Here is a 20,134-nt window from a genome sequence, read left to right as displayed (position 1 = left end):
AGAGTTTACAGTTGCGCGCAAAGATGAGCAAATCTTTGCTAAAAAATGAAATAATAGAAATTTATCCGTATCGGTGCATGGAATTTCCGACATGCCAAATCGTTTATGCCCAATGCTCGAGATCACGATTTTCAAAGAAAATGTCCAATACTTATATAATTTGGCTTAAACCTGCAAGAGCTGAGAACCATTTACTTACAACTATTTACAGTGCGCGACAAAAAGCTAATTCGTGAAAATATATTACCTGCCAGTATGTTATCATTACAAGCGAACATGCTCAATTACAGCAAAGTGCGAGCAACTTATACCTTACTTTTTAAAAGGATTGTCTGAGGAAGTGTGGTAGTGTACGGCTATTGATGCCAAAGTGGAAAACTATCAAGCCCTAGCTAATTGTACGCAATCTCATCACTTACACATACATGTATGTATTGACGCCGTGTGGCATTGTCAATTTAAACAGTTTTCTATTGAGTAAACCCCCGCGTCCCTATTTGTGCCAATCCACAAACTTGTTTGACAAGTTTCCACTAAAACTTTATACAGACTCCAAGCCCTTACATTGTATTATCTACATTAACTAAAAATGAAATTTTTATATTCAAACGCTTGCCCATTTTGTTTCAAAGACGGTGAATGGAATTAAACGTTCTCGTTTTTATTGTTTATTGTGTCCATTGTCCAACTTGCTCTTCTCATTTTCTGTTCGATAAACTGTGGGCTCCAAAACGTTTCCCTTAGAGAAGTGGCCCTCTTCAGTTGCCGTGTTGCCGCTACTGCATTCCTCAGTCTTTCAGAGATAGGATCGGCTATCTTGTGCAATTGCTGAAAGGAAAGTACTCTTCTCGGTGTTTGCCTTACTTCAATTTTCTTTTCGTTTCCTTCATCATGAGCTTTATGGGCGATGTCTTGGCCTTGCTGTAAATCCTCGGAGTTTTCAGACTTTTGTTGATCCTCTTCGATCTTGTGACACGTCTGGCAGCTAGTGTCTCCGCTTGTTGTAAAACATCTGATTTCATTGCTTTCATTCCTACAACAGTTTTCACTATTTTCTTGATCGTCTTTAGTAATCTGACCTTCCTGATCGCTGTCAGTGTCTGCACACGAGAAGCAACGGCTGCTGTTTTCAATGCTCTCATTCGAAAGGTTTTCACAATTTTCTTGTTCGTCTATACCATTGTGACATTCCTGGCGGATGGTAGTGTCTGCACACGAATTGCTGCTGCTTTCGTTGCTTTCTGTAGCACAATCAATAGTCTCTTCATTGCCTACTTGACAAGAGGTACGGTTTCCTGCATTAACAGTGCTCGCTTTCCCGTCCTGCTTTTGTTCCAGTTTAGTTTCTTCATGGACGTCGATCTTGCGGTTGTTCTGAATTGGCCGTTCTTGACGACGATGGTTCTTTTCATGCGTCTCCTTCCTGCCTTTGTTCTTGTTTCTTCTCATACAACGTAAAAGCGTTTGGAAGTGGTTAGCCCACAGCTTTCTGGCTGGTCCTGGGAATAGGCCATATACCATTTGTAGAACTGCAAAAATGGAATAACACACTGGAACGATGCAATACAATACTGTCACGCCCGCGTCATCGAAAAGTAAGCTGCAGTCACTGCTGTCATTAGTCTGTTGACACAGGATGTAATTTGCGATGTCATTGAGAGTATTGTGATACCAAAAGTAGTCGTAAATCTCAAACATAGTGAAAGCCAACACCAAAACGAATGGAGATCCTGACACTAATACCAAGAAATGGCGAGTAATAATCACTCCTGCGGCTGTGACATTCTTGTTTATTGCTCCATTCTTGGTTTGAAATTGAGCAGACTAAAATCAAAAACAAAATATAACAAAACTGTTAAGATTGTGTATAAAGCAGCAATGAGTGTATATTTGTTCTTGCACCAATAGAGGTACAGTACCCATAGGCAGTAAAGAAATGGTATACAGAAGAGAAAAAGAAAAAGATCAGAGCACAACTAGACTATCCTTCAAGTCACTGTACTTCAATGTACACAAAGTAATTGTAGTATACGTTCATATAGATTTCAATATATATGATATACGAGCAATATTATAAACTATCTCATTTGTGCTACGGAAGAACCGATCAGGAACATCATTTGCTCTCGTTTTAGCCTTTCACTAGCTTCCACGAACCAAGATGCACATCTTTCTTTGACGGAGTCAAAAGTATCAACTCAAGACTCTCTTAGCCAATAAGCAAGAAACTCAAGCATTTTGAGAGCTATGCAACCTTAAAATATTGAGTTATGCACACATCGCAGCGCGTTTTGCTTTGAGTGTTGGGATAAGAGCAGACCTACAGATTGTATTTTGCAGGTGGACGTGAAGACCTGCATGCACATCACGACGTAGCTAGTATAGTGTATATACTGTGGCAGACGAACAACCAGACATGATATGGTTTATTGACTAGCTCGATCAAGCACTCACTCAGTCACTTACTCACACACACACGCGCGCACGCACGCACGCACGCACGCACACACACACATACACGCACGCACGCACGTAGACAGACAGACAGACAGACACACAGACAGACAGACAGACAGATAGACAGGCAGATACAGACAGACAGACACACCGACAGATAGACAGACAGACAGACAGATAAAAAGACAGATACACAGACACACACACCAACAGACAGACAGACAGCCAGACACACAGACAAACAGACAGACACAGACAGATAAACACAAACACACACACACACACACACACACACACACACACACACACACACACACACGAGTGCGCGCGCGCTTTACTAAACTCGTGCATTTCACATCGGCCTCTACCTGTTTCATGCGTTTAATGAAGAGAATTGCCATGATCAACCCAAATATTGCTGTAACCTGAGATGGCAAGGTGTACGAGTAGAAACGAGCCTTTGAATTTGTCGGAACACAGATGACTTGAAGACTGTCGTTGCGATAAGACGAAGTGTTGAGGACAGCAGACACGATTGCTCCAGCGACGCCCAAACTAACAAAGACCTCGACAGAAAATACTAGTCTCGAATGACGTTTCAAAATGCCACTTTGTCCAGGCTTCTTTAGGTCATAGATAGCCACCAATACGTTCAAGACAGAGGTACTAAATAGAACTAAAGATGCTATAAAGAAGAATTGGAAAAGTGCACCTGCCACATAAAAGATAATACAATTAAATTACATTTGTTAAATAAAATTTAAAATTAATAATCAAATATGAGACAAAATTTAAATTTAAATTAAATTAATTAAATAATTAAATATTAGATAAATTAAAATTATTGAAAATCATAAATTTATTTAAACCATTATATTATAAATAAATAATTAAATTAAATATTTGGGAAAACCAAATACAAAAAAACGAACTTCTGCAAACTCTTAAGTGGTAGACAAGAAATGCAACTTGTGTTGTCTTACTAATTTCAGTCTTACTTCTCTGACGGTATTAAAATAGACTAAAACAGTTTACAGTACTGTGCATGCATTTCCTACACGTTGCTACTGTGGCTGATAAAGGGTATATATCGTACCTATACTTCCACAAATTAACTGGTGCATACAGGTCACGAGCTATCGACTATTGTTTACTAACACATGAATTTGTAGTGCACATGTCTAACATGTGTCTCAAACAAAGAAAACAAAATACATTTTATGGCAATAAATGAAAATAGAAGCTGTCTAGATTTGTGTAGCTAGGATAATTGTCAATAAATATCACTAAAATCCAATCAAATAGAAAGAAATAAGTCATTTCTGAGTATGAAGTCATCACCTCCAATGCATCAACTATATTTATAGTGACAATTTTTGGATACCTGTAGCCCAAAAGCAGAGTATCTACATTCAACATCTTCATTATCCGTATGAGCGTTTGGAAAGCCAGCATAGGAAGAAACTAAGAGCACCACTGGTCTATCTGATGATTGATTAAAAATATTCGCGAAACCGTTGCAGCTATATGCTTGCGCGTTTTGGTAATTACAACTACACAATATAAAAAAATTCATACTTATTTACCCACAATAGGATCGACAACACAACAACGTTACATATAAACATTGCATGGTCACGTGCACAAATATATTTAGTAACACCGTTGTTGTTGATACTAAAGAAGTCCTAACTGCCAGCTCATCCTTACCGTTTGGTGCAGAAAAAATCACAAAAATTGATTGCAAAGGATTTGATGCATTAATTAATGTATAGGTTATCGAGGTGGTTCTATGTATTGAACAGTCAACACCATATTGCAACCAGGCATAAAGATAATGGAATAACAGTTCATAACAGATAAAATTTCATTTAAAAATTTCATAAGATTTAGTATCCGTAAAGAAAAAATGTCATTATTAGTATCTGAGTCAAATATATAATATTATTATTATACAGTAAAGATCTCCTCGGACATTACCTTGGGCTATGCAAAATCTGGTTGGATCCTCCCACGTGCTGAAGACGTCGTTGTGTGAGCAGTAGGCTTCACGGCGTCCCACAATAAATGACATAGAATATGTCAGTCCTAGAAGACGCACAAGCCGTTGAGCACACGTTGCTCAACCTAACACTAACAAACAAGAGCAGTTTGTTGTACCTGTTCCCAGATAGAATACCACAGAAAGTAAAGTTATGGTATGAGGGAATTCACGCCTAAAAAATAAACAAAACATTGCTGTATAGTAAACGGCTTAGTGTGTACATAGAGCGACGTACAGTTCTTTGACTCTCGCCCACGTGTAGCAAACGATGAAAGAAGCTATGTACACTGCAACTAGGCAGATGTGTATTGTAAACGTCCCGCCAAAAAGACTTTCTTCTCTCAGCAGCCATTCAACTGCCGGACATGGAGGAGAACACTGGTAATCCTCTGAGAATGACGAAACAAGCGGCGGTTTACATGATAAAGTTTGGTTTGCTGGCCGGAACAGAGACAGTGGGAATTAATATGACATATGCACGCACGTACTGTACGTACAGACACACTGACACATTGACACACAGACAAACAGACAGACAGACATACAGACCAAGAGATAGACAAACAGCCGCACATACACAAACACAAACACATACCCAAACACAAAAACACACCGACACAGACAGACGGACAGATGGACGGACGGACACACACACACACACACACACACACACACACACACACACACACACACACACACACACAGACACCCGCGCGCGCGCGCACACACACGCACACACACACACACACACACACACACACACACACATTCACACACACACATTCACACACACACACACACACACAACACACACACGCACACACACCACAGTACACACATAGTAGAGAAATTCAATCACTCAAGCACTCACGCACATCTACAGTGCTGTTGCAAAGATCTACCTTTGCGTTGGTAAACACCCGCTGTTAGGTTTTCAGACAGAATTTTGGAGATAACAACTTGAGACTTTGGCAGCAGCTATCAACAAAGCACACAAATTTGGGGAAGTCATTATATTGGACCATGTGCCATGCTACAATTTGTCCTAATTGTAGCGTTATTACAGATTTAGAATTTGGACGTTATGTACAAGTACCTTTTTCTTTGTTTTGTTTCGCTGTCGAGCTGGGAGTTGTGTACAATCAGGTAGTCGAATACAGTAGTCACTTGACCGTTGAAGGCTTTCAATAATTTTCCATTCTGACTGGCAGTGCACTGTCTTTACAGTTGTACATTCATCTCTTGTGGGCCAATGCTCGTTACACAGACTGCCATTTACAAACGGTCTGTAGAAATAACTGCACATGAAAGGAAGGCCGTGAAACAAACAGTCTTTAGTCATCAAACTCGCTAGACCAAAGAGACGTTTCAGGTCTGTTTCTGTCCTATGCAAGCCGCAGCCGTCGTCAATTGCGATGATCCCGCTGAGATTGCTGTCTTTCTGATGTTTAGTATGTTGAAAGTCGCTTAGCCATGGTAGGTAATTTCGGCAAGCAGACGACAGCAAGAAGTCGAGTTTTGCTGTTTTAAACCGTGAGTCCGATTTCACCCTCTGCACGTCGCATATCAGAGAGCTGTTGTCCTGTGACACTAAATGAATACTCTATAGATAGAAGAGAAGACGGCTAGATCAGAGTAGCTCAAGGCGAGATTCGACATTTCATACCTTTGATTCATTCTCATTTGATGGCAAGCAGTAAAAGATGGCAGGAAGCGTGTTGAAGACAACTATGATGACCACAATGAAACAGACAAACAGGCAAGAAGACGCTTTCCCGTCTTTCATTCGAACCATTTCCTTGTTTACCACAAAGCAATGTGTGCAATATGATAAATGAATAATTATTGATTGTCGCTCTGGGTTCCTCTTCCTTCTGAAAGAATTTCTATGTCCCTAGGTGTGACTGCACCAGCACAGCAGCTCAAACTGTAGACAACTTAGTAAGTAAGTTATGTTTATAGAGGCGTAAAGACCGGAGATGTATTTGCAAATGAGTAAACAAAAATTATCAATTACGTCATCAACGTGGGTTACTGCTTGTTTGTAAACAAGGCTTCAAATTAAAAGCGTTGAGCATTCACACTTTACTGACGCTAAGTAATGTTGAGATCACTAATCAAAGAATATGATTAGAGTCTAGAGGAATCGGAATACATCGTTTACTCGATGTTCAGAATGCAGACACGGGGACTGTCGGCTAATTAGCCCTCTGGCGAACACCATCAATAGCCGGACAGCGCGCTAATAAAAGAAACGACGCATAGCAGTCAAGATTCGATCTAATCTATGTCTAAGTTTAGTCTGAATCAGAGCAGGAACGTGCACGCTACGTCGCTCCCAATTTGATTGTGTCTCCACCCCTTGTGTCTAGTTTCTGATACCGTCTATATTCAGACACGACATCTTGGTCCAACGCAATTGTCTAAGTACGAAATGTAGGGCAACAACAGAGAGACGTTAGGTAACTATTCTTGTGATCCGTGAGAATATGGCTCGTTCTACTCAACTAAAGCTCTACTATGCTAGACCTCTATACCCAGACAAATACTTCTAGTTTTGGATGGTATCTCGTGTGGAAACCGAATCTATTTGTTACAGCAAATTTAGAATCTCGACGTCTAGTGCTAAAATTACCTTTAATTAAGTATGACAAGTTTCTACGTATTTCTAGCCAATTTCCCCTACAGCGTAGAGATCGTACGGTACCGTCTGAACACCTGGGGAACAAAATTTCGATCCCTGTGTAGCAGTGTCTTAGTGACCTGCTACGCAATCTAGAGTAAACAAGGTCGAGTTGCGCAGTCAAAAGTAGGGTATTCCCCTCGGTTATTGCATATCTAGTTTCATTTCTCATGAGATGGTAGGATCAATTTGTTCCACTTTTCATACGGCATTTCCTATAAACAAGCGTTCCTTGCTTCGGTAACAAACAGAGGTAACATGCGGCTGGTTTAGGCCGATTTTGTAATTAGCGCTACATTGGTCTGGAAATCGAAGGCTAGATATATGTCTACAGAATGAATCTAGCATGGTACCCCTGTTTGTGACCCCGGGATGATATATGATTTATCAGCCTACCGGCTCCTTGAAACTTCCTTAGCAACGGCATATATATATATATATATATATATATATATATATATATATATATATATATATTTATATATATACAAAAAATTATATTTTACCATACCCCAATACCCCAACATTCCTCCCAATATCTCTCCCTAATCAAGTAGGCAAATCCCAACTACGAACGTCTAAAACTTCTAATTGTATACGTGCATGTAACATCTTGGCGTTGTAGCACCATAGCTCTACAAACAACTGTTCTAATATGTTCTTGAAAGCTCGAGGAAACGGTATCCCACTGATGGATGATGTCTTTGAACATATTTCTCTCAAAGTCTTTAGAGTGAAGGACGAGGCCCAGAGATTCAAACACTAGCGGATAGAATAGACCACCTGCTGTGGTAACATTGGTTTCATGACTGGCATCTTTTTCAAATTCTGCTGCTTCAGCTGCTGCACCAGGAAGGATCGTTGCTTTCAAAATATAGGAAGGCTGTGAAGAGTTACGGATTGTAACTAGCATTGAAATATCCAGGTCGACCATCGATGAAATTTGGATGATATACGTCTTCTGATCTGCTTGAATTATAAACTGAGCAGTTATGTTCTTTTTTGACCTACTTGTTTTCAACAAGAAAAGCTTGGAATATTACTTCACAAAGAGCCTTGTGACGTTGAACACGTTGCGGACATCTAGGGCAGCTGATTAGGTGGTCACCAAACGCATCAATTGTACCGCCACAACAGCATAAAACAGAAGATGGTGGAAGAGGAAATATCGGAATGCCGAGCCATGTCCGAATCACAATTACGAATTCATGCGGTGGAATGGTGAGGCCTAGACTGGGGTTGGGTAATGCCCTCAACCAAGCCACCGCATGGTTCGACGAAATTGTGTTCAGACGAGCTTTGTCTCTTAAAATCCCATTTTCCATTAAGAAGTTGAAAACATTGTAATTTAGCTGTTTCTGAATATTCTGCTGAGAAGCTGTGTTGAGATCAAAAGTGTGCATTGCAGCCAATTTCTTTCCAAGAATACTGTGCGCTTTATTTTTGCTTTGAACTTGAAAATCATGACAAATTCCTCTTCAGAAACTTTGGTGTTCGAATTGACTGCGTTTCTTAAGAGACTCTGAATCAACTTTTGGGTGGTATTGCAACTTTCTATGAAAGCAGTCGCTGATAAGGTTAGTGCTTCTCTGAGACCAAGACCTTCTGTGCCAACTGGTAGTGTCGCCTGGAGCCACGAGAAATCTAGAATAGATGAGCGAATGATTAGTTCTACAGATCGTCTCAAACCTCTGTCAAAACGACAAAATTCACTGTCTGTCAGACCAGGTGTTACAATCCGCAAAAGATGATTGACCTTACAGAGACTCAAACAACTGCACAGCAGGTGTAATTTAAGGTCATCTATGTCGTTGAGATGTGATTGAATATCAAGGACTTTGTCTATTCGCTTAGTGACCGTATTTTGAAAGAAAATGTCTGACCCATGGACTGGTGAACGGAGCAATTCCAATCTGTCAGTAAGCCTATCAATTTCAGTAGAAAATTGAGGGAACGTATTGTCCCCTGATGGCCAATAAATCTCGCATTTATCCAGAATTATGTGAACACCAAATCGAGGACCTTTGCTAAGAACAATTCTAATAGAGAAGAGATGCAGTCTCGATCACCAACAAATGTGCCAACATCCAGGTACCATAGTTGCAGATCTATGCCAGGAACATCGCTGATGTCGTCCAGAAACTCTAGTAATGCCATGGGAAATAGCATTGGACGTAGTGGTCTCCTTGTTGAGCGCCAGCAGTTGATAGGATGCGCTGTTTGCCGAACCTAAGTTCCCCTGGTGAACTATAGCACCACTGCATCCATGCAAATAATTCAGGAAATTCTTCACGTAATCGTGGGAGAAATTTTTCACGGTGACATTCGCTAATGCATTCCGCATATCAACTTTGAAACAGCATAGATTTACTCTCGAGCTATTGGTAGTGATCTAAGACTTCAGAGTGTGAATAGCAGCCTCCAATCCACCACGTACACCTATTCCAACTTGACCATACGGTAAGAATACTTCTTGTAAACGAGGTTTGACTGCTGTACAGCATATCCGACTGACTAAACGTCTAATCACTTCTCCAAATGCAATCGGACGTATCCCTCCAGATTTCTCATTCAAGGCATTCAAACATCCACTTGCCCTGATAGTAACCGCCAAATGAAACGTGTGAGCTAAACCCTGTGCAACTGGTGTACATAACCGTTTGATGGCATCCAAAAGGTGCTGTGCTCGAACTGAGAAAAGCCTGGACTGGATCCTGCTAGAAATGCTTCCAATGCAGATAGAACGGCTTTACCATCCACAATGAGTGGGGATGGAATTTCATCAGATCTGCCTGGTAAAGAGTGATGTGTGTGACAATTCTCTAACTCCGAAACAGCGATTAGATCATCGCGAGAAGGGCATCCCATGGATCACAGTGTTTTCAATGCTGCTCCAAAACGACCTTCTCTTGCACGCTGCAGCGAACGACGGAGCATTAAAAGAATTAGGACTATTTGATGTCCTACGTACATCTGATCTATTACTCTCTACTTTGGCTTCTTCTCACAAAGATAGCAAGTCTCCTTGCTGCCAGCGTCGAATGCGTGGCAACTACATCTCCTTCACCACATAGCCATTTTTCTTCCTGCCTCTAGGAGGTGCACGTAGTGCAGCTTTCGGAAACACGTAGAGACAAACAAATCCCCACAAACGATCCTGACATGCATACTGTAGTTCTTTAGCAAGGACCTGAGCCAACAGAGGTCTTACAGATCTTGGTATAAGAAGAACAGTTTGTACAAACAGAGTTGAAATTTCGTTCATAGTAGCAAAAAGCAATGTGATTCATCGTCTGTTGGTCTTGAAAGAGAAGACGCAGCTGCAAACCCTTCCCGCACTGTGTTTACACCAGATATATCCGAAAGATTCCATTTTCCATTAATAGGATAATCCATTACTTCTTCAACTTCTGAAGTTCGATCATCAACTTGTTCCATGACTACTGGTAAATTGTTAATTGAAAAGGTGTCTTGGTGTAAACATTCTTTTAATAACCTGACATGTAACTATGAAGATAAGTGTGGTTCCATCATCTTACCACAAAAATGTGAATGACCTGTACCCATAGAACGCCGACACCATTCAAACCATCTGGAATATGCAAAGCCGCACTTGCAACACAAACGACGTTCATTTCTCGTAGGGAAATCCACGTCTGCAAAAATCCGGGTGGTGATAGGACTTGCATTGATGTGCTGCAAGAATGCACAGTTCTTTCTCGACACATAAAAACAAAAAGGACACGCGGTGCAAGTATCACTGAGCTAAGAACTGCCCTCACAGAGAAAGCATTAAATGCATGTATGGCAGTAGCCTCGGATAGGTCTGTTAATGGCAATGTTTCAGTAGGTACGGGTAGCTGGAAGCACGTAATTACTCTTCACTTTCTGTTGAAAACTAGTGTAGGGACTGAGTTCAAGTCACTCAACTTTACTGGAGTTAATGAGGCACTGGTCACAGTCATTTATGTAGCACTATATAACAGTATTTGAGCAGGTGTGTAGGTATGCCTGCTCTCCTGTCTGTTTGCATCCATGCGTGTACGTATAATAATGCTACATACACACATGAGTATGTATGTACGTGTGTAAGTACTATTTAGGTAGGTCTATACGTAGTTAGCCTCAACCCAGGTATGTTTTGCGCAGGTGTGTCCATGTGGACGTGTCATTCCCATTTGACACCAGGATGCGTTCCTAGTGCCACACCAAGGCACCAGCCTTACACAAACTTGGCCACCCCTGGCCGAGAGTGAGCCATAAGAAATGGGGAACGCCCTTGGTTCCAATTCCGAAGACGGATAAATCCATACGATTGTGTGGAGACTTCAAAGTCACAGTCAACTCGGCTCTGAAGACGGTTCAATATCTACTACCGACGTGAGAAAAGCTGTTAGATACTTTAACAGGAGGACAATACCAGTAAGCTTGACTTGGTCCAAGCTCATATACAGGTGCCTTTAGACAAAAATGCAGGAAATAGTGACCGTCAACACTTACCGAGGACCATACCAATACAAACGACTACCGTTTGATATATCAAACGCGCCGGCAATTTCCAACCAATAATAGAAAAAGTACTACAGGGATTACCATGCATCTTGAAATATTTAGACATTTCGGTAACAGGCAAGAGTAAGGAAGAACACCTTCTGAGGCATGCTGTCGACATCAACAATTTTGCAGTTGAAGTTGAGGATCCTAATGAAGGAATCTACCGCATCCATTCGTGTGAACATAAGGCACTAACACGTAGGTTTGTTGATGGCCAAGGATTGGTATCTCAAGTCATGTGTCCAATGTCAAGACTCTAGAAACATACCAGGTTATTCAGTGCCACACCAATGGGGTTTCCAGTAAAGGACAGCGGATACGACTTCATGCAGATTTTGTGCATTGGTGAAGAAAACAGTACCTCCTAATGAGCGATGCATATTCTAAATGGGCAGAAAATTCACTTTCTAGCTATCTACATACTGTAACAAATGGTAATTACTAATAGTAGTGACTTTACAGTAAGGGTTACATACGGGGTTTTGGGGTACAGGAGTCCGAAGGTCACGGGTTAGAGACCATCGCAATACAGTGTCTTGTCTGGCTTACGACCAGTTCCCGTGTGATCTGCGTTGCTTTACATGGTACCAGGAGTGAATTATGGCGTATCTCCAGCCACCACAACCCATGGCGAGTGGTATGACGTCGCCGGCCACGACGTGGAAAAAAAATGGCGCCAAAGGTTCGAGACATTTCTCACAGCAGCAGGACGGCAGGCAGCACGAGACGAAGAGAAGATAGCTCTGCTGCTCCACGCAGTGGGGGAAGAGGGCGTCGATGTGTTCAGCACATTCACCTTTACGGCGGAGGACAAGACGGAAGACGGTCAGCGCAAGTACGCTGTTGTTTTGGCGAAATTCGACGAGTATTACGCTCCTAAGACGAACGTGACGTACGAACGTCATAGATTCTTCACGAGAAGTCGTCAGCCCGGTGAGACTGTGGATAAGTTTGTGACTGACCTGCGAATACTCGCACAGACGTGTGAATTTGACGCACTGACAGACAGCCTAATCAAAGACAGGGTCGTGTGTGGCATCGGTGATTCAATGTTAACGGAGCGACTGTTACGTGTTGACGATTTGGATCTGCCAAAGGCGATACGCATCTGCCGGGCCGCAGAAGTCTCACAGGAGCAGCTGAGAAGGTTGGACGAGTCCGCAGCCGTTCAGTCAGTAGAAGCCATGCGGGTGTCACGTGACAAGCCACGTGACAAGCCTCGTCAGCAGCCAAGCGCTCGATGTTCCCGGTGCGGACGAAGCCATGGCCCTTACACGCAATGTCCTGCTAAAGGAAAAATCTGTCACAAATGCAAGGGATATGATCACTTTTCAGTTGTTTGTCGTACCAAATCGGGACACATCCAGTCAGTAGACGCGACGGTTGACACAGTTGGCAAAGGAGAAACACACCCCCAGGCGTCACAGCAGGTTAGCAGTATTACTACGGAGACAGAGGTTGCTCCATCTCTGTTCATTGCTGCGTTAGATCACGACAGCAACAGTTGGAAGGTACCTATCTCAACCAATGGATCAGTAGTCACATTTAAGTTGGACACGGGGGCGCAAGTGAACGTTCTCCCAAGGAAGATATATCGGCAGCTGCACAAAAAGCCTACAATAAAGCCGGCTAACGCACGAATCATGGCTTATGGTTCAGATATGCCGTTGCCGTTAGATGGTCAATGTGTGTGTCAAGTCAGAGTACGTGAAGGAATGACCAAAACTATCAGATTCTATATTACATCAGTCCAGGCGGAGCCAATTCTGGGTTTGTCTGCCTGTCTAGATTTGGAGCTTATCAAGCCACTCTGCTCAATTTCCTCTGAGGCCCCTCCTACCAGTCCGACGAGAGAAGATCATTCAGGGGAGACATCCGTCCCAATTGCTGTTGCCTACAGTGACCTGTTTCATGGGATTGGCCGTTTACATCAGTATCCCCATACAATTAGGTTGCAAGCCAACACAATACCGAGAGCAGTGGCCAGTCCTCGACGAGTCGCATACCCATTGATGTCAAAGGTCAAGGAGGAGCTGGGTCGAATGCTAACGGCTGGCATCATTGAAGAAGTAGTTCAACCAACACCATGGGTGAGTCCAATGGTTCCGGTCTTGAAAAAAGACGGAAAGGTACGTATTTGTGTTGATTACACCGAATTGAATAAGTCAGTGGACAGGGAAAGATTCCAATTACCCGTCGCAGATGATGTATTTGCTAAAATGAGCGGAGCACAGTATTTTACTACTCTAGATGCTGCCTCAGGATTCTGGCAGATTCCCTTGTCTCCTGCTAGCTGCGAACTTACCACATTTATCACTCCATTTGGGAGGTATCAATTTAGACGCTTGCCCTTCGGTATCACCTCGGGTCCAGAAGTTTTCCACCGTTCAATGAAGCACATGTTGGCCGACATTGAGGGGACAGACTGTTTCATTGATGACGTCATCGTTTGGGGTGCCACGGAAAAGGAGCATGACGAACGGTTGCGCCGGGTTTTAGATCGTTGCAAGCAAAACGGGCTTAGACTCAATCCCTTAAAATGTCGTTTTCGGCAAAGTCAGGTGAAATATTTTGGCCACGTAGTTGACCGGGATGGAGTTCATGCGGATGGTGAAAAGATTCACGCAGTTACATCTATGCCTAAACCTAAGGATCGTGAGGAGTTGCGGCGGTACATGGGCATGATCGCGTATTTAGCAAAATTTCTGCCACATCACTCTCAGGTGTCGGGCCCCCTTCGAGAGCTATTGAGAAAGGAAACCGCATGGGTGTGGACTCCCGCCCACGATGAGGCTTACGACCGCTTGCAGGCCTTGATAACTAAGTCACCTGTGTTGGCCTACTATTCGCCAGAGGCTCCAATCACTGTATCTGCAGATGCGTCCTCATATGGAATAGGGGCAGTACTGCTTCAAACACAAGCGAATGGACGCAAGGCTCCTATCTGCTATGCATCCAGGGCACTCACTCCGACCGAACAACGTTACTCCCAGATAGAAAAGGAGGCCCTGGCGATGGTTTGGGCGTGCGAAAAGTTCGAGTGCTATCTTCTTGGCCAACCGCAACTGTTTGTGATAGAAACGGACCACCAACCACTACAAACAGTCATGAACGTACAGGATATCGATCAGTGTCCCCCACGCCTACAGCGGTTAAAGATGCGAATGATGCGTTTTCTTTGCCATGTTACCTACGTGCCAGGAAAGTTGTTGGCAGTCGCAGATACGCTCTCTCGCAGCCCAGTTGGTAAAGCTGATGATACACTAGAGGAGATGGTAGAAGAGTACGTCTGGTCAATCGCTTCTGTATGGCCTGTATCAGATTTCATGCGCGAACGAATTCGCCAAGAAACTTCAAAGGACCCGCTGCTAGTCAAGCTGCAAGACATATTACGTACCAGGTGGCCAACAACAATACATCAGCTAAGTCCGGAGTTGCGTCCGTTGTGGAGTGCCCGACATCTCTTTTCCGCGGTTGAAGGTATAGTGTTACGCGGCAGCCAAATAGTGATACCGAAGAGTTTACGCCAAGACATTGCCCAGCGAGCTCACGAGGGTCATTTGGGTGTTTGCAAAACCAAACACCGGGCGAGAGAGGTAGTCTGGTGGCCAGGCATGAATACCCAGTTGGAGACGATGGTGGCCAATTGTGAAATATGCGCAAAGTATCGAAACCAACAGCGAAAGGAGCCATTATGCTCTTCACCACTGCCTGAGCGACCTTGGCAGAGCGTCTCTGCTGACCTGTTCCAGTGGCGAGAAGCACACTATTTACTAGTAGTGGACCATTATTCCAGATTTCCGGAAGTTCACAAATTGGCCAGCCTGCAGTGCCAAAGTACTATCAAGGCCCTGAAGCAAATGTTTGCTTGCCACGGTATTCCGAATAGGTTACACAGTGATAACGGTCCGCAGTTCGCCAGTAGAGAATTCAGGCAATTTGCCCATAAGTATGGCTTTCAGCACACTACTTCTTCTCCGCTACACCCACAGGGTAACGGACTAGTAGAAAGGGCTGTCCACACTGTCAAAGATCTCCTCGCAAAGTCGAGAGATTCGGGAGAGGATTTTTACCTGGCGCTATTGGCATACCGGGCTACCCCACACGATACCACTTCGTTAGCTCCAGCGCACCTCCTAATGGGCCGACGACTTCGCACTACATTACCCTCTTGGCCTTCTGTTTTACAGCCGGAGTTGGTCCCCAGACCTACCATAGAAGCCTGTGACGAGAAAAGAAAACGCCAACAGGCAGGGTACTATGACCGGCGACATGGAGCCAAGGCACTTCTGCCCTTAAAACAGGGAGATCCCGTTTTGGTGTGGGACATGAGCTCCCAAAAGTGGCTAATACCAGCTATTGTACAGAGTAAGGTACATGATCGGTCTTATCAGGTAAAGACAAACACAGGCGTGGTTTTGAGGCGAAACAGGCACCAGCTACGCAAGCGGGCGAACGGCGATCCCAGACGGAACCCCCCAGATGAGGATGATGAGAATGACGGAGAGGAAGACGACGTACCTGCAGCAGACCCACATCAGGAAATCCAGCCAGTGCCGGTGACAGCACCTCCAGCAAACACCACGGTGACAAGATATGGAAGGGAAGTCCACCCACCTGCTTGGCGAACTGAGTATGTCTAACAAATAGATCAGTGAGCAGACCGTCGTTTGATTAATTAAGCCAGTAGTTTGTTGTGTTCCTTTTGTTGTTGTTTTCGCGACCTTAGTTCTTAAAGAGGGAGATGTAACAAATGGTAATTACTAATAGTAGTGACTTTACAGTAAGGGTTACATACGGGGTTTTGGGGTACAGGAGTCCGAAGGTCACGGGTTAGAGACCATCGCAATACAGTGTCTTGTCTGGCTTACGACCAGTTCCCGTGTGATCTGCGTTGCTTTACACATACAACCTACTCTAATATTCCAAATTAGACGCCGGAATAATAAAGACCTTCATTGACTCCCGCAAAGCTTTCGTAGACTACGTAGAATGCCAGCTAGAGCGGTGTTCTAAACTTAAACCAATTTCCTGCAAGAAACATTATATTCACAATTACAATGGCCAGTCTCACCCCAAAATTAGGACAGAAGAAACCGACGATGAAACAAGCCCAACTACCAAAAGCAACACGGCACCTGACAAAGGTAGCAGCACCGATCCTCGGCTATTTCCGAAGCTGTCTAAGAACCGCGACGATCGGAGAGAATGGTCAAAACAACAGAAAATATTAGATTTCTAAATTGTGGTAGTAGGTATTAAGACAAGGGTGTGTTCTGACTACTACAGTACTTGTTTGGGCTAGGGTTAAATTATACAAATTCTTGTCCTGTAAAGGGAAAGATATGGTAAGATTCAACTGTGAATATCTGATTCCAGCTCACTTGGACGCGTTTAATATTGCTAGTTGTCCTGCACAGTTTGACAGCAGTGAAAAGTTGGAGTTGTACGTCTAGTGCAACTGAAATTTCATCAAATCCAGCAAACTTTGACTTATTCCACTGATACCATGTATTAATCTATACCGCAATCTCAAACAATCGTTGGTGCGATTTCCTGCTAGAGAAAAGCATAATTCAAAAAGTCTTTCTTCCTGGTGTCAGTGGCATACATGAACATCATTCCAAACCATGGTTTGCTGTCTCGATGCTAAGAGAAATCGACACACTTTATCTGCACGTCTAGTGGCTGGATTTTGCCAATGCATATGGTTCCGTACCTCACTGGCTAATACAGAAAACTGTCAAACAATATCATGCTTCACAACACCTATAAATGGTTGTTGAAAATCTCTGTAACAGACACAGGCGTGTCTGGTTAATTAGATAATACAATTAGGCTTGTATATGAGACTTGAACAGTTGTTGATTAGTAATCTTCAGTAGCGGAGTCTAGTGAGCGTAAGCTGAACGTATAATATGGTACCGGTAACGTCACATGGTGTCAGGACTTGGATGGAGAAACTCCGCGCGCCTCAAGCAATTTCCTTTGGAGCAGCCAATCTCGCACACGAGTGGAGGAAATGGAGGAAGCAATTTGAGATATACTTCCAAGCGGCTGAACTCTCGAAGAAGGCTAAAGCAAAACAAGTCGCAATCCTACATAACGTGGCAGGAACCGAAGCGCAGGAAATCTATGATGCGTTCGTCTTCACAGCAGGCGACGAAGGACCGGCAGTCGGAGATGTCTTACACAAATTCGACGACTACTGCAATCCGCGCAAGAACAAGGTATTCAAGCGACACCAGTTCTGGAGCCGAAATCAGCATGAAGACGAGACAGTAGATCAGTGGTTCACTGAGCTTCGCACAAAGGCGAACACATGCGGTTTCGGTGACCAGAAGGATGAGCTTATTCGCAACCAGATTGTATTTGGAGCCAGAGACGGTCGAGTCAAGGAACGACTTTTGAGAGAGGCAAATCTGACGTTGCAGTCTGCGTTGGACATCTGCAGGGCCGCAGAGACAAACCCTTACCAAGCCAAAATGATGACTAAAGACGCCAAGCGAGTAGAGATCAACTCGATGTCAAGAAGTTCGCTACGTACTAGCAGGCCAATACCTGCCAAAGCAGCAGAAAAGGCATGAAAGGCGAAAAAACGGCACAATGAACATAATCGTGGCGGCTATCACGCGCCTCAACAATGTCCGGCATATGGTAAGACTTCTGCTAATTGTCATAAGCGCAATCACTTGTCAAAGGTTTGCCAGCAGGGGACAAAATCCGGCTAAGCTTACAAGCGGTCAAAAGCGATCAACAGCTAAAGCGGAGTTGCCGATACCCAAATTGACACTGACGATTCGGATGACAGTTTGCTTATGGATGTTTATCCATTGGGACAGCCGCGGTCAACGACGACGGGACGGAGAAGCTGTCACTAAAGCCGACTACAATGAAATTCAAGTTAGATACCGGAGCCAGGGCAAATGTTCTGCCTTGTCGAAGTTACCGGAGAATCCTGAGAACGACAGGCGGCTCAAGGGCAATTAAGAAACCGCTGACACCGACAAAGAGAGTGTTAGTGGGTATAGAAGGTGGCAAGATTCCTCCTAGAGGAATCACTACAATAGACTGTACCGTCAAGTCACGACGAATCCAGGCTACGAACTGTCTTTCTTTCTACGTAACAGACGAAGATATCGCTATTCTTGGCAGTCAGGCGTGTCAGGAAATTAACTTAGTGAAGAAGATAGGCAGCCTCAAGCCAGCACACGGACAGAAAGAAGCCCCTAGCACAAGCAGCAAGGAGGGTCTGATCAACAGGTACCACGATGTTTTCAAGGGGTTAGGATCTTACGAAAGATCTTACCACATTCAACTGAAGGAAGACGCAGTACCCGTGACACAGCCAGCCAGGAAGTATCCCTACGCAAAGAGACAGAGACTGGAACAAGCCCCACGTCGATTGCTAAGTCAAGGCGTAATAGCAGACGTAGAGGGACCGACAGAATGGGTACACAATCTAGTTGTCACAGAAAAGAAGAATGGCTCATTAAGGTTGTGTCGATCCAAGACCACTTAATATGGCAATCAAACGTGAGCACCACGCAATCCCCACAGCTGGAAATGTGCAAGCACAGCTGGCAGGCAAGAAGATATTTACTGTGTTGGATATGAGAGACGCGTTCTAGCATGTTAAGTTGTCAGAACCATCAAGCTACCTGTGTACCTTTATCACCCCATGGGGCGGAAGCGTTTTCTACGCATGCCGTTTGGCCTGTCTTCGGCCAGCGAGATGTTGCAGCAACGAAACGACGAGACATTTGGGGATATTGACAATGTCCACATCATCGCAGATAATTTGATTATTGCAAGAAAAGATGAGCAAGAACACGACACGACTCTTCTAGCAGTCATAGAGAGAGCAAGAGCGAAGAACGTAACGTTCAGTCGGGACAAGCTGCAGTACAAGATTAAGCAAGTAAAATATATGGGCACTTCATTGGAGAAAATGGGCAACAACCGGATCCGGCAAAGATGGAAGCTGTCAACGCAATGCCTACCCCAAAAGATCGCAAAGGTGTGCAACGACTACTGGGCATGATCAAGTATCTGGCGCCGTACATTCCTGGAGAGTCGGATATCACTGCACCTCTAAGAGAGCTGCTCAAGGAAGACGTAATTTGGCAATGGTCAGAGCGGCATGAAAAAAGCACTGGACAAGGTAAAGACAATTCTTACCAATCAGCCGTTACTAGCGTACTATAATGTGGTTCAGCCAATCAAGATTCAGGCAGACGCATCACAGTCCGGTCTGGGAGCATGCCTCATCCAGAATGACAAGCCTATAGCCTATGCGTCAAGAAATCTAACATCAGCTGAACGTACTTATGCACAGATAGAAAAGGAAATGCTTGCTATTACATTTGCTTGTAGGAAATTTCATCCCTAAATTT

The 20,134-nt window shown here is 43.8% G+C and overlaps 1 protein-coding gene across 1 annotated transcript; it reads right to left on the bottom strand.

The window, feature by feature from the left end:
- Positions 1 to 459: 459 nt before the first annotated feature.
- LOC134182889 (uncharacterized) lies at positions 460 to 5,618 on the bottom strand. The gene is made up of 7 exons (XM_062650331.1): positions 5,598 to 5,618; positions 5,404 to 5,479; positions 4,737 to 4,938; positions 4,618 to 4,673; positions 4,438 to 4,545; positions 2,826 to 3,169; positions 460 to 1,824 (listed from the first exon to the last, which is right to left on the bottom strand). Exons 5-7 carry the CDS (start codon positions 4,529 to 4,531, stop codon positions 646 to 648), a joined length of 1,617 nt encoding a protein of 538 aa, XP_062506315.1. The 5' UTR covers positions 4,532 to 4,545; positions 4,618 to 4,673; positions 4,737 to 4,938; positions 5,404 to 5,479; positions 5,598 to 5,618; the 3' UTR covers positions 460 to 645.
- Between the last annotated feature and the right edge of the window lie 14,516 nt (positions 5,619 to 20,134).

Source organism: Corticium candelabrum, chromosome 8 (genome assembly GCF_963422355.1).
Source record: "Corticium candelabrum chromosome 8, ooCorCand1.1, whole genome shotgun sequence".
In the NCBI taxonomy this organism is placed as follows: Eukaryota; Metazoa; Porifera; class Homoscleromorpha; order Homosclerophorida; family Plakinidae; genus Corticium; species Corticium candelabrum.
The sequence above is the reverse complement of the archived record's forward strand: the minus strand, read 5'-3'. Positions and strand labels throughout refer to the sequence as shown.

Coding starts and splice junctions, on each gene's coding strand:
- LOC134182889 (XM_062650331.1), bottom strand. CDS start 4,531: ATGTCATTTATTGTGGGACGCCGTGAAGCCTACTGCTCACACAACGAC. Junction 3,170..4,437: donor CAGATTTTGCATAGCCCAAG/GTAATGTCCGAG, acceptor TTTATGTGGCAG/GTGCACTTTTCCAATTCTTC. Junction 1,825..2,825: donor TCATTAAACGCATGAAACAG/GTAGAGGCCGAT, acceptor TTTTGATTTTAG/TCTGCTCAATTTCAAACCAA.